Here is a 15119-nt window from a genome sequence, read left to right on the forward strand (position 1 = left end):
AAGTTAGGGGTACCTGATGAACAAAGTAATAAAGAGTAATATTTGTGATTTCGCAAAGTCACAGTTATTTAGCATATTATCCTGGACGCTGTTTTTATTGGATGGAAAACTTCTCCAATCTCTTCCCCCAAACTTAAGCCCTAGGTGTGATTCTACCCCCTCAAAATTAAGCCCAGTTTGATTCTGCCACTATCAAAATTAGGTCTAATTTGATTCTGCCCCTCTCAAAATTAGGGCTAGTTTGATCCTGCCACTCTCTCAATATTAGGCCCAGTTTCATTATGCCCACTCAAAATTAGGCCCAGTTTGATTCTAACCCCTCAAAATTAGGCTGTTTGATTCTACCCCCTCAAAATTATGCCCAGTTTGATTCTGTCCTCTCAAAATTAGGTCCCAAGTTAAAGTTACGCCCGTGAGCAGGCATGGGTCTGGTAGAAGACGGTCCAGTGTTCGTAAGTTCTTAATTTATAAAATACGGTGTAGTTTATTATTTTGTGAGTGAACTACATTTAATTATTTAATTAATTAATTAATTCTCACACATAATTTGATTGATTGATTGATTTGTTGTTTTAAGTCCACTTTATGCACAGTAAGGCTAATCGGGACTGAACCTACAGTTTAAAGTGGGATCCGAACCACTATGTGCCTCCACCGGGAATCGAACCCGGAACCCCTTGATAACAAGGCGACGACGCTACCACTGCGCCATCGGGGAGGCCATCTCACACATAAGTATTCACGACTAAACAGTTATTTTATTAAAAAGTGTGCATTTAGCCGTCCCATTTTACCTTCAGGAAAATATAAAAAATGTCGTTTTGTTGTTTTAAAATTCTGGTCACTTCAGTGTTGTTGAAGAAAATATGAATTCAGGAAATTAATCCTTCGGTAGCTCTCTTTCCAAACTTCAAGGTAAAGAAATAATTGCATAACACTATTTAAATTATAATCCTATTATTATTCAGAACATCAATGTCCTCCACGTGACGTCATACATTCGTGTTCGCTGAATATCAAGCAACGGTTTCACCTATAGAAATTCCACATTTCTTAAAACTAATCCATTGTACGGCTCGTGGCTATAGATACGGTGTTGATTCAATTGATCATGTCGAGACGTCTTGAATTATTTCATGATGAAGGAAAATTTTGTGTTATTAAATTAATTATAACCAGGTATGTAAAATGATAGTTTGAAGTATGCATACAGTGGTTTATTAAATTACAAGTAATCTTTGATTAAGTTCATGTTCAATGAATCGATTAAATATTTGCAATTTGAAATAAGTTGACGCGTTCGGAAACTGATGTTTATTAACATTACTTACACAGAAATAAAAATTATCAACTAGATTTTCTTTAAATCATAAAAACATATTTCAAGGAGTGAAAAACGACATGTATCAATGTAGTTTCTCATTCAAAAATTGAGCATATTTTTAAAACTAGCACATAAAGTTATCACATCGTAGATTTAACCACTTCAACTTATGTACTTAAAAAATCTGAAAAATTATTTTATTTTCAGCCTTTCCTGTGTGGTATCTGTCAGTTGTATATTATCATCATGACGAAAATGTTTTTTTGTTCTTTTACATATGTTTGAAGCTGTTTAGTAGATGGAATAGTGGTTTGTTTACGTACAGTACGTTGGGCACAAATCCTTTCTCATGTGGATCTGTGGAACAAATAATGAAGGGAAAGGTATTATGCAATGGTCAAAACTTTGAATATAAAATGTAATCCGAGTCTCATTAAGTCTCCTTATTCTGCATTATTCCCAAAAATTACAACAATAGTGTTCTGCCAGAAAGATAACTTGGCATTTGAATATTTGAAGTCTACTTTGTGCAAAGATAGGCTAATCTGCACTGGACCTAAAGTTTAAAGTGAAACACAGACACTTGAATGCTCTTGAAGAACGTATTTTATCCCATTGCGAGCAAGAAATCTGCATGACTTTAGATAGGCTATATAACCATTTTTAAAAAGCTGTAGAGGAGACTCATTCATTGAAAGTGGCACAAGTTGCACAATACTAGGAAAAACGTGTGTGTTAATTTTAAGGGAAGAATAATGTCTCGTGAACAGATTTTTTTAGAAATGGTTAATTATAATTATCACACTTTTATGCATTTTAGTCAGAAATTATACTCAATGAGTCACACTTAAGTCAGAAATTTCTTGGAGATGACAATTTTCATTCCAGAAGTGCTAAAATAATTACTTCAGGGATAAACAATGTGTAAAATTTGAGATTTCTCATTGATAAATACTTGACTGAGTTGATATTATACACCTGTACATATATACCGATTATGGAAATTTTGACCTTGTTAATAAAGTCTATCCTCAATTGCTTATTGATTTTAGAGAGAATTAAAGAAAGTAATCTCCAAATTTCATATGGTGTCTTTCAATAATAAAAAGATCAGTACATTTTCAGTATTTGCTTCCTCATGACCAATCTGATGACACTGCCAATCAACAGCACCAGACCTTGCTTTGGATTAATTATTATGGCTCTATCTTCTTATGCAGAGGTATTTTTAACGTAGTCTTCACGATTTTGAGTCATTACCATCTTGATTACAAGAAATAATAATGTGTTTTACAGGATGGTACTTTGGGAATAACGTATCAATATTTTGTACTTCACTTCCTGCTCTCACGCATCAAATCTACTGGCAAGATGGCGATAACGATTTCCGAACAGCTTGGTACTAGCCAAAAAGCGGAAGGGATTATTCTCTCAATTATAAACCTGGTACGTATCACTATCTAGATAAGTACATACACTGCAAGCATAAATTATAGACATTCCATAAAATGCCATAAGTAGAGAAATTTGTACGTGAGGAATGAGTTATGATTTAACACAAAATTTGGTGCAAATGTAAAGTCTGCACACATGTTGTGATTGTTTGATTCATCTACACTTTTATTTATAAATAGAGAACTTTCGCGTCTTTTACTTCTGTTACAAATTGTACATGCAAAGGTTTTGACAATCGTAAGATATACAGACATTTTTGGAACTTATAAGTTAACCAGTGTTACGTGTGTGACATTTCACACATAAAATCGAAGGGTCTAGACAGCATATTGAATTAAAATATTCACAATGAACTGATTTCATAGAATAATGAAGTACTTTGAATTGTCTGCTAACAAATTTTAAAAAAAATGAGTATCAAGACATGGGCTGAATACATGAAAAGCATTAATGAAAATGTGTTACGTGTGTGACGTTTCAGAAATGTAGCAAAGTTTGACTTCATTTGTCTGTGAACCATATAAGCTACAGCTACACGAGATGCAAATATTTTTTGTTGATTGGTGAAATATGTAAAGTAAATGCATTCACCTTAATGCAATTAAAGACAATAATTTTCAGACTGATTCACGTTGTTATTTACTAGGGCCACTTAACATTGAATGAAAATGTTAAAAAACACACCCCATTCAGATGTCAACTCTTGAGAAAGTACACTAAAATCAATGCTGTTACGTAAACTAAAAATTTATTAACTTATGTAATGTGCACCAATGGAGCGAAATAGTTATTATGTGTCGTTTCCGAGCCGTATGACATAGGCTGGATACAATAGAAGTTCAATTTGTCCGCATATCGGAACCTCGAACGTGTATTACAATATTATTCATGTAATATGAGAATCAGAAATTTTGATTTAAGCAGGGTTGGAAGTGGATATAAACTTTGTCTAGACATTTTCAGAAGTTCATAGTAAACTTAATGGTCTTCATATTATTGTAGATTGTCACGTTGTTAGAAAACCAAGTTAAATTCACAGATTCTTTATTAATAGTATGTTTTCATGACACTATTGCAATTATAGTTTTTCTTGTATGTACGCATTGCTTGCATTATAGAATTATTTTCCTGTAGTTTACGGTTATTACAAGCATAAGAAAACAGTTTTTCTTTGTGACGTTTGTGTTTTCTTATGCTTGTAATAACCGTAAACTACAGGAAAATAATACTATTGCAATTGTGATGTAATCAGTATTTCCTTCTTTAACAGGCAGCAACCGTTGCAGTGCTTCAAGGCACCGTAGCAGATAATTGTCCTTTCAAAGGTAAATCTAAATTAGTTTAAATTTAATATACAGGAGAGATAAGATAAAGTAAATAACTACATTTCATTGTTAGTATGATGTTAATAGAATTGATTTCTAACATGAATTAGATATTGTCAAATAAAAATCGAAGTGTGTTGAAATAGGTTATTCTGAAATATTCATTCTCACTCCTCGAAGTTAGTCTTTCCTCTTATTGAGTGGACTGAAATCCAATAATTTAATATGAATTTTCTTTCGCTCAGTACAATCTACTTTTCCTGGTTCTAGCTGAAAACGTAAGCTCAATATAGATTTATAATCACATGTGTGCAATGGGCTTTATAAGCTTACTCCAAGCAAATCTTAAGACGATTTGTTTAATAGGCTATAGACTATGGGTAGCTCTATCCCCTTCCCGATTCCCTCCTTTGTAGCTTTTACTCTATAGACCCCTCAAATACAACTAATCAAAGAGTACACGCGAAGTCGTCAAGGCAACTTACTTGTCTACAGGCCCATAGTCAGAATTTTATTTTGGGGTAAGGGCTCATCCCTTATCATCATGGGCGTCGCCAGAAATATTTGTAGAGTGGGGCAGGCCATAGATAAAACTTGATTAGTAGAAATAATAAAGACAATAATAATTATTGTTATTTTACAATAATAACTATTATAAGTTATTAAAAATAAACCAATTTTAATTCAAATTAACTACTCACAAATAAAACTATAAATGTTGTAAGCTGTGGATACATTTATTCTTTGGATTAAATGTTAGAATATAATAATATAACATAACCTAGTTGTATATAACCTCTATTATATACTAAACTTTTTTCGATCCAATGCACTTTTTATTTTGGTTATAACTTTATTTCTATTATTTACAATAAAAATAACAAACTTCTGTCTTTACAAAACTTGAACGGTGTCAATATCCACGGGGGGGGGGGGGGGAAGATCCTATATAAATTAGATATTTGTAGGATTTCGGGAGGGTTCAGCCCCCTTAGCGCTCCTCTTGGCTACGTGCCTGCTTATCTACAAAGAGAAACAGATCTATATCTTACAGAGACGTTTTTTCAAATTGTAAATTCGACAATACATTTGTTCAGTCGTAATGCTTTCCAATTAACCCAAGCTTTGTTATACCCTTCGGACAAATTTAGTTATATTTTCTATTCCCGATCATTGCTGTTGCTTGCGGATTCGTTTAAGTTGAGAATCTCCAGGAGGTGTAACTTTTCGTCACCTTTCATCGTGGGTATTGTTATAAGTCAGTAGCCCAGTGAAATCTATGCAATGCATGACGCAACCAGGGTTTATAAGCTTGCTTGGTTTATCCTCGAGACTTCCATTTTTCTTGCACGATTGGATCGACCCCTCTATATTTGTATTTTTGTTCTTTGGCGTCGAGTTTCTGCCAGTTCTGGCTAATTGGGAGGATGAATGATAATTTGAGAAATTGATGAAGGGGTACCCAAATGAACTCGTACACCCTGGCCAGAACTCGAACCACCGACCTTTGGTGTCGAGATTGAAAATTGACACTTTAATGGGCTCATTCCACTCGAATTGACATTAACGAAAATTCACTGCATTTCCGTAGATACGTGCTGGGCTACACTCCACTACACTTCACTAAATTTCTTCTTCTTCTTCTTCTTCTTCTTCTTTGAAACCAATTCCTTGTTTACTGTGATCGTAATCTGAAATGTGTTCAGGTGTGACGCAATAAACGTATTGCACTTTAGACAACGTTGTCAGCAATATTTTTGTTATGGAGTTCTGTAGTTAGTAAATGAAGATTATAAGAAAGAAATCCGTAATTTGGCAACCTTTCAGACTTTTTGTATATGCAAGAGTTAATCAACAAATTGGTAAAGTTCTAATTCTTGAAGCTAAAATTTCAACTGCTGATAGAATTGCATGTTAGGTGGGTTGATATATATTGTGTGCTGATTGATTTGCTTTATTTTACTTCGCTTTTTGTGCCACTTTTGACTAATTTGCGAAGATGGATATGAGTGATGACATGATGAAATTGATGAATGGGCACTCAGAAACATCCTGGCCGGGATTCGAACCCTGGACCCCTGGCGTCGCAGCGCGATGTGCTGACCACTCCGCTACGGGGACCGGCTATATATTGTGTGTATAGTACGAGTATTGCATATGTGTGTGTGTGTGTGTTGGTATATACACTCTTCCTTCTGCAGAAAGATTTGATTGACGTATAAATAAATGCTAGGCGGTTGCATGGGCGGAGTTTGAGCTTTTGCTTTGGGGGGAGGCAGACTCTGGGAGAAGCATATGATGCAAATGAGGGTTATTGAATATCCCCTAGTTTATAAGGAGTCCGGAGGCCTTCCACCGGAAATTAAAAAATAATAATAAAGAAACACTGAGTTCTAGGCCTTTTAGATTTGAAAATGTTAAAGAAATATTAATTAGTATATATTGGTTGTCAGTTTTAAAAGAAGCAACACAGTACGATTATTGCATTTTGATTTCTTTATTTTTTTATTGATACAATACTCGTATTACTTTAAATAGTTACGGTACAATAGTAAGCTTCTAAACTTTTAGAAAAAATAAATTGAAAAGTTCTTTTGATGCCTCAGCAGTAACTGTTGACTCAACACAAAGTCATTTTTACGTTTTTCTTTCTTCAAACTGTACACATCAATCAAATCGTCTACGAGCCGCTATTGCGGCGCAATTACCGCACATGGCATCATGCCAAACGTCAATATTTGCTGTATGGCTTCATAACAAAAAATGTAGTAACTGAACTTAATCATGTGTTATTTTTTAATCTTTCTTTAAGTTGAGGGGGCCAGGCCTCCCCCTGGTCCCTCCAGAACTCCGCCTATGGTGAGGTTGGATTTTGCATTCTATATTACTTTGAATATTGCACTTCATATTTCACTGTGAAAACTATTTTTTTCCAATGTAAATTGTTCTCTCTTTCGCTTAATGTATTTCCATTAAACTTTTATTTTCAGAATGTTAAATTCGTTAAAACAAATATAAGAGAAAGAACATTTAAAGGCACAGGGAGCATCTAAAATAAATTTCACTATTTCGAAATTTTCAAGCAATTTATACATTGTATTTTAATCGTTTAAGAGCATATATTTTATTCCAGTGGGTTTCACACTTGTTCATCTTGGCGCTAACGTGATGTTGATGATTGGGAGTGTATTGGTAAGTTTACTTCATTTAAAATTTGTTCAGTTTGTTATCACTAGTATCAATGAAGTTTAGTGCATTTTTAACTATCCAAGTAAAAAGTATGCCTGATGCATCACTAGTGACACCTCGTGATAAAATTACCAAATTATTTCAAGTGAGACTAATTCAGAATTCTATATATTTATGTAAATGACTTTGCAATGTATACTTTCGCATGTTAGGCATATTTATTTAGTCAATCATATCTGATGCATTTTTCGACCAGTCGATTTTCTTAGATGTTTATTAACATGAAGCAATGCCACACATCCGCACATATACAAACTACTGTTAACAACTCCAGCACTGTAAGGTGTACAAGAACAAGGAGAAAATTGCCCATTACACATAATAAGCAGCTTGGATATGTATGCTTATACGAATACAACTGACGCCTGGAAAACTGATATGAACACCATTTCTCGTCAAGACTTACATATAGATTCCATAGACTTCCGAATTTCTCCTAAGTTTGCCTTAAAATTTTTGACAACGTGACTATTTTTCTTAGCATTAAGTATCGGTTTACCACAGCCGTAGAATCTCCATGAATTTATTTAGGAAAGGTATGAATGTAGAGTGTAGAACATACTTATCCCACACATAAAAGATGGGCCAAACGCAGGCACACAACCAAACAGAATGGCCCGAAAGTATTCAGTAGCTTGTCAGAAGGTAAATAAACATGAGAGTAGGTTACGTAAGTGAGGCCCCAGAAAAGGCATAAATCGTGTGCTAACTGACCGGCCGATAGCCCAACTTTCTCGCAATTATTGAACTCATTCTGTTCACAAGTTATGTTTAATTCTGGAAGTAGAAATACCGTTGTGTTAATATGTGTGTGTGTGTGTGTGTGTGTGTGTGTGTGTGTGTGTGTGTGTGTGTGTGTGTGTGTGTGTGTCACGTGCTAGAAAGTCGTCAGATAATGGTGATGAATGTACTCGCTGTGCCGATTTGCAAATTATTAATTTAGTTGCTACTTTTTATCGAATGTAAGTGTATTTCTATGAAATATAAATAACATTTTTCTAATTGTTTGTTTTTGTGTATTTGGCGAGCTGCAGCACCTAACAACCCTCCCTCTGGTATGCCCTTGATCAGTGGCGGAGATTAGAAGGGACGTGGAGAGCAGTTGCTCCACATTTTTGTCACTTTTTGCCCCACAGTATGGTCTCTAAATGCTAAGCCTTGCACACCAAGAGAAAGTGAACTGTGCTTGCCCGCACACCAGTTTTAGTGCCCAATCGCTGCTACTGCCCTTGGTCACTGTTGCAAACTTCGCTCTTTTGGAGCCAGATCTGGCTCTTTCGTGCAATCGTTTGACTGTGAACTGTGGCACCCGCCCTCTGCTTCACTATGATGCCACCACTGGCTCCGGCCCATAGAGACCAACCTTTGCCATGAGTGTACATTTTGCACGTGACGTGATATTCATATATAGGCTGCGTCAGCCACCCCCTCTTACCTCCCCAGCGCCGTGCATAAGGTGAAGATGACAATATTGTTATCCGGGAATCCTTATTTTCGATTTCATATGAGCATCATTGGATTACTCAGATGGGTGATGCCGCCAAATCTAGGCGGTGAAACCTAAAAATAAATTGTCATCACTTTAAAGCTAACGGTAATGACAGCGACCCCACACCTCTGACATCTAAAATTACCCTAGTAGGCACTTTATGCAGCCTTCGTTAATCTAGCTCCTTGAAAGTCATCTTCACCTCTATTAATGGTGAAATCTAGCTCTTTTATGCACGTCAGGTTTGGCAACACTGCCCTTGGTTGTGTGTCATTTTGAAATTGCACGACTGCCAGTATTGGATTGCATTGATTCAGTTTATTTTACTTTGCTTTTCTGTCACTTTTCGCTAATCGCCAAGGTGAAGATGAAAGGTGATAAGATGGGATGGATGAATGGACAACACAAATGTATAGCGACAACCCAACATGAGCCCCACAAAGGCTGTGAGAAGGGTTATTAAACGTCCAGGAACGCATAAATTCTGATGGGCTCTATTGGGTTCAACAACAGGACCGGAACACATTTCTCGCACAATTTTAATTCGGTCCAAGTTGAGTATTGTTTCATTGAAAAAAGGTTCCTGGACCGTATTGAAATTCTTTACAGATGAAATGGTTCTATACGGTCCAGAAACCATTCACGCTTGTTGATTTACTATCCTGGACCGGAATTGAATTTAGTTAAAACTCCTGGACCTTTAACAACCCTGGCTGTTTCTCCAGACGCCAGAGCCTCGCTAGTCTGCAAAATGCAATATATTTTATACTACGTGGAAGGGAGGTTGATGTATCTCTAAAAAGGGTCAATCAATTACACTCCGACTGCCTTATTGTTCAATGAATGTGCAATATATGACGTTATTATAGGATTCAGACGCCTTGGTGCTACCCTGGATCGTGTCGGCTGTCTTGATCGCTATCGGCGCTGCAGCAGCATACATCAGGAAGTTCCTTGTGCACACTCCAGCCCTTCTTTACTTGGGATACGTTGTTGGAGGAGAGCGTGAGTTGATATCATCTTTTCTTTAAATGAGCAATTCCTTTTTTACATTGTTAAGGGACAGTGGTGTAATGTGGGTTACTTGTTAACAACTGCTTCACTTATTTAGTACTTTGTGATGAATAATTTTATTGTTCACAGACAATGTTACTTTGAAGTCTGGTGAATGTGACAAGGTTCGCCATTACCCAGAGTCGTGAGGTAATGGTGAACACATTTGATATTACATAAAAAAAATATGTTATGCATAAAGTTTGGTTACTTCTTAAGAGGTCGATTTAACTGAAAGATCAAGAAAACCTATGTACCATTTCTGAACAATAGTTTTGTAACCTTGAAAATGATATGAATCATGATAAAAGCTAAAATATAAACCCTGGCTGGCAATAAACAGTTAAAACAGTTCAAACACAGTTTATATGTCTTGATATATTTACGTCATTGTTAAAGTCAATCACTGAACATGCTACATAATTATTGTATATTTTTATAGACAAATTGAGGGAGAACTTTCATTTAACAGCGCGAGATAAAGCCGAACACGCCATTTACTTTATCCCCCAATACTGAAGTTAAAACCTTCCGAATTCAATGCAAATAACATACAGAAACACTCCTCTGACTTCCTACTTTTAAATTCACATGTGACTTCTATAATGAAGTTAAAGGAAATGACACTAACCTCCTTTCGAAACGTATCTTCAACTTACAACAAATCGCAAACAGAGGGAAAAAAACAAAAAAAAACTCACTACTGAACAACGGCTTCTACAGTAATGACGATAGAGGAGAAGTATATCCAGTAGTCCACGGAAGATGGCAGCAGCAATCAAGCCTTTTGGAAACTTCAGGGAAGCTTCCCTAATAGCCCGCGTTCACCATTGCCCCACTCTTCCTTAATGTAAATCGAAATAGGTGCGTGTAAATATTTTGGCTATACTAGAAAACTAAATGCATCAAATATGCATCATACGCATCGATTGATGCCTTTGCCAAGAACAAGGTTTACTGTTTCATGCATTATTTTACATCGTCAACAACAAAGTGCATCATATGATGCGAGTAAGTATTTATTGCTATGTCGAGCTGTACTTCAATACATCAAATAATGATTTTTTTGATGGACCTTCCTGCATCTTTCTCGATTGTGCATTTAAACATATGGTCTGAGTTGCAGACTTTCTTTTTCACCTGATGTATTTAGTTCTCTATGTGTAGATATACAAGACAGTAATTTTGCCTGTAATATTATATAGATGTGAAACTTTGTCCCTAACATTGAAAGAGAAACATAAATTGAGAGTATTTGAAAATAAGATTCTTAGGAAAATATTTGGACTTAAAAGGGATGAGGAGACAGGTGAGTGGAGAAGGTTACATAATTTAGAACTACATAATTTGTATTCATGTCCAGATATTATTAGAATGATTAAATCAAGAAGACTTAGGTGGGCAGGCCATGTGGCACGAATGGGATAGGAAAGAAGAGTTTACGGAATTATTGTTGGGAGACCTGATGGTAAGAGACCTGTAGGAAGGCCAAGACGAAGTTGGAGGGATAACGTTGGGATGGACCTAAAGGAAATTGGTAGGGATGGAAAAGAGTATATAGATCTTGCTCAGGATATGCACAGAGGGAAGGCCTGTGTTGCTGTAGTCAGGAACCTTCGGGTTTAAGAAGGCTAGAGAGTTAGTTAGTTAGTTAGTTAACGTGTAGATGAAGTAGGTGTGCTTTCAGGCTAAGATACTACTCAACTAGGGAAAAGGATGATTGTACTTCATCGCGAAGGGGGAGGAGGGGTGATCCCGAACCGATCAAGGGACCCTATGGAAATTATCCTGACACTCGATAAAAAAGTTAATCAGTAATTCTTCAGAATTGATGAAGGAAAATTGAACTCAAATTCTTAAGGATACAGACCAGGACTTCTTTTCACCATATTCTACCACTGGCGTGCGCACGGGGAGCTGATGAGGCTACAGTCCCTCCAGACATTTTGAGAAGATCCAAATTTTCAAATAAAAGCAGTAAATAAGTCTGGGGGAAACAACGCGGTAAATTCAAATTTCCCCCTTAAAATGACCAGATTACCCCATTTTGACTTTCAACAACTCTTGAAACTGAGGTTACAAAAGGTAATTAATAAATATCTTATTGTGTATCCTGTCACCCCCACTCACCTCTACAATTCCAGCCTCCGAGGAGAAAAAAAATCCTTGGTACGTAAGTGGAAGGAATAAATTAAATTCACGAATTTTCAAAATGTCAAAAACTAAATTTGTACACTGATTGATTGACTTGGTTAATTTTGCTTTGTATGTGGAAATTGATGAAGCAGCACTCACAAAGAAAACCCATACCCAAGGCCTCCGATGTCGTTACGCGTTGTGCTAAGTCCGCCATAGAGGTTGGTTTAATTAAACCAAGTTAACAAATAAAAACAGGCAAAACATTTAAGAAATAGCAATGTTTTAGGTTCAATCACTAAAGTCAGAGTCAACAGACTCCCGCGAACGTACTAACAGAAACTTTCATCTGTTTATTTTTTTCAGTTTTCCTTCTGTACTCCATCCACTTCATGTCTCAGTTGTACGAACGCTTGACGTGTTCCAGGAAAAGGGAGGATGAAAACTAAGGATAGAACAGGGAAGGAAACAAACATAGAACTGGAACCGCAAATCATAACGCCATCTTTGATAAAGACGCCATGATTTTTATATCGAATCTGAGCAATATTTACAGTTGAAATTTCTAATAAAGCCACTTGTAATATTTTAATGCTATTTTGAAATAATTTTATGCTGATCAGCAAGGCCCGGAATTTCATGTAATTACATATTTATTTTCCTTCGCATTTAGTGAACCAAAAATGATAAATGTAGGGGAATTACGATGTTAGGAACCATACATGTTAAATTAATGATACATATTTTTACACACTTTGACGTTTATATTTTTCGTTTACATATTTCTACATAAATTATGGTACTTTGGCCCTGTTTCTGGTTTCTCATGGAGTAAGGAGCTGTAATTGTGGGACAAACATTGAAAATGTGATTTCTCCAAACATCAACCAAAGCAAAATCTCTCGAAATGTAGCCATTTAGTGGTCCATATTAACATGGTATGTAGTGAAACAGAAACCCTTTTTATTTATTTAAGAAATGATGTATTGTTACATTAAATGTGCATTTTACTTTTTGACTCTCAAACCATTTTGTTCATTCAATGAGAATACTTTTCAACATTGCAGAAATTTGAATGAATCTTTCGCGGCGAAAATTATTTGGCCATACTGTAGTCGAAACTGTTCATGCAAGCAATTTATCAGATTATGAATTTTTCAATATAATTTGGCACATTACAATTATATGATTTCAAGAAAACCTCTTATAATATAATAAGATTGAGAATTGTTTCGTGTAATTATATTTGTTGCTACCAGGAACATAAAAAAACAGCACAGGAATGAGAAAGAATACGTACATTAGATATTTTAAGATACGTACATATTTTGACATATTTCAGTATATTTACATATTTTTTACATATTTCACGAATTTTATACATATTTATGTGCATATTTAGCATATTGTGCCCACATAAGAATCCGGGCCTTACCGATTAGGAATTGGTTAATAGAAATGCTAAAACATTTATTTAGAAATTAGTGTTCCTTGCAGCAGTTTTAGAACTCTCATTGTTATTCAGTGCTCATTTTCGTCAACAAGACCGGTGAACCCGCCAAATATGTGAAAGAGTACTATTTATAATGTAGTTTTAAGTGTTCGGAATATTCTTGTTGAATGTGCCGATCTTGCTTACCTCTCGTAGACTTTTAACCTTTCCGGCTGTTTGTCATTCGTGTTGGGCGATGACTACACTGTTTTATGAAAGCTTCTTGCGAAGATCTGGTCTCTCTCTTCCACTTGCTGTGAGGAAGTGTTTAGTGTATTCTGACTTTTTAATGTGTTGTGTTTGTCTTGTGTAGGTCCCTGTACAGCCTTGCACTTTTAATTTTTCCACGGGGCCCTTTCAACTCCTTTCAGTCAGACTTTTAGGTAAGGGAAGATCTTCCTGCATACACTGAAGGGTGCAAAATAGCCTACAGGGCCGACGCACCCAAAGTGTGGGCTGCAGAGCGAGCAGCGCTGCTGTAGCGTTGTAAAAGGGGTGGAAAGGAGGGAGTGAGCTGGGCAGGAGGCTTCGTACTAAAAATGACCTAAAAATCACCAAAATATGCAAAATAAAATATGATCTTATGACCTAAAATTTTACAAAATATGCACTATAATTTGAAAAATATGCCCTTATAACTAGACTGTTTCAAACATCTATCTTATGCTGAAATATTCTCATATACATACTATTTTTAGTTCACTTTATCGGCCCTTATGAGTTGAAATGCACAATGAATACTTTCTGTAAATTTTCAATTAAAAATGAAAAAGATTTTGCTGCAGTACAGAAAAACATGGGAGTAAGAACGAATCCACTTGGAAATTGACTGTACATATCTTGAAAAAGCGAAAATATGCTGAATATGACCGAAAAATCCATGAAAATATGCTTTATCACGTAGAAATGACCAAATATGCCAAAATTTGCCCTTAAAAAGCACCTTAATTCACTTAGTTTCCTCACAAAATGAATTTCTATGTATTTAGGGAACACAACACCCTTACCAAAAAAAAAAAAATATGCTAAGTCATAAAAATCCTAGCCGTAGTTATAACAATGGTTAAAATTTATTAAACAAAAGAGAACCAGTTATACAATGGATGTCATCAATGTTACATTGTTGTAATATAGCAACTGAACTGTTAAAACAAGCAGTCTGTTTATTACAACAATGTAACATTGACAACATCCATTGTATAACTGGTTCTCTTTTGTTTAAATTTTAACCATTGTTATAACTGTATCTTTATTCAAACTAAAAATAAATATCTGATGAAGGGAGCGTGTGTTCTCCTGAAAGGTCACAACGAAAAACTGTGTTTTTATGCTACAAGAGAAATAATTCTAAAATGCAAGCAATGCGTACATACAAGAAAAAATATTATGATTGATTGGATTTATTTTACTTCGCTTCTCTGTCACTTTAGCTAAACGTGAAGATGATGATGAATGATGAAGAGAAACTCAAAAGTAACACCCATACACAGTCCGGGATTCGAACCCGTACGCCTGGCGTCGTAGCGTCCTGTGCTAACCAGTCCTATAATTATAACACATGCGTATACTTATGCACACATGTCGCCCACTGAATGG

The 15119-nt window shown here is 35.7% G+C and overlaps 1 protein-coding gene across 1 annotated transcript; it reads left to right on the forward strand.

Annotated features, from left to right (window-relative positions):
• The first annotated feature begins 1073 nt into the window (after positions 1-1073).
• Positions 1074-12628, forward strand: LOC145990264 (uncharacterized). Its single transcript, XM_083125939.1, has 6 exons — positions 1074-1179; positions 2621-2770; positions 4050-4104; positions 7238-7296; positions 9712-9847; positions 12398-12628. The coding sequence occupies exons 2-6, from the start codon at positions 2696-2698 to the stop codon at positions 12478-12480; spliced, it is 408 nt and encodes a 135-aa protein (XP_082982065.1). The 5' UTR covers positions 1074-1179; positions 2621-2695; the 3' UTR covers positions 12481-12628.
• The last annotated feature ends 2491 nt before the right edge of the window (positions 12629-15119 follow it).

Source organism: Lepisma saccharinum, chromosome 7 (genome assembly GCF_977018435.1).
Source record: "Lepisma saccharinum chromosome 7, izLepSacc3.1, whole genome shotgun sequence".
Classification (NCBI taxonomy): Eukaryota; Metazoa; Arthropoda; class Insecta; order Zygentoma; family Lepismatidae; genus Lepisma; species Lepisma saccharinum.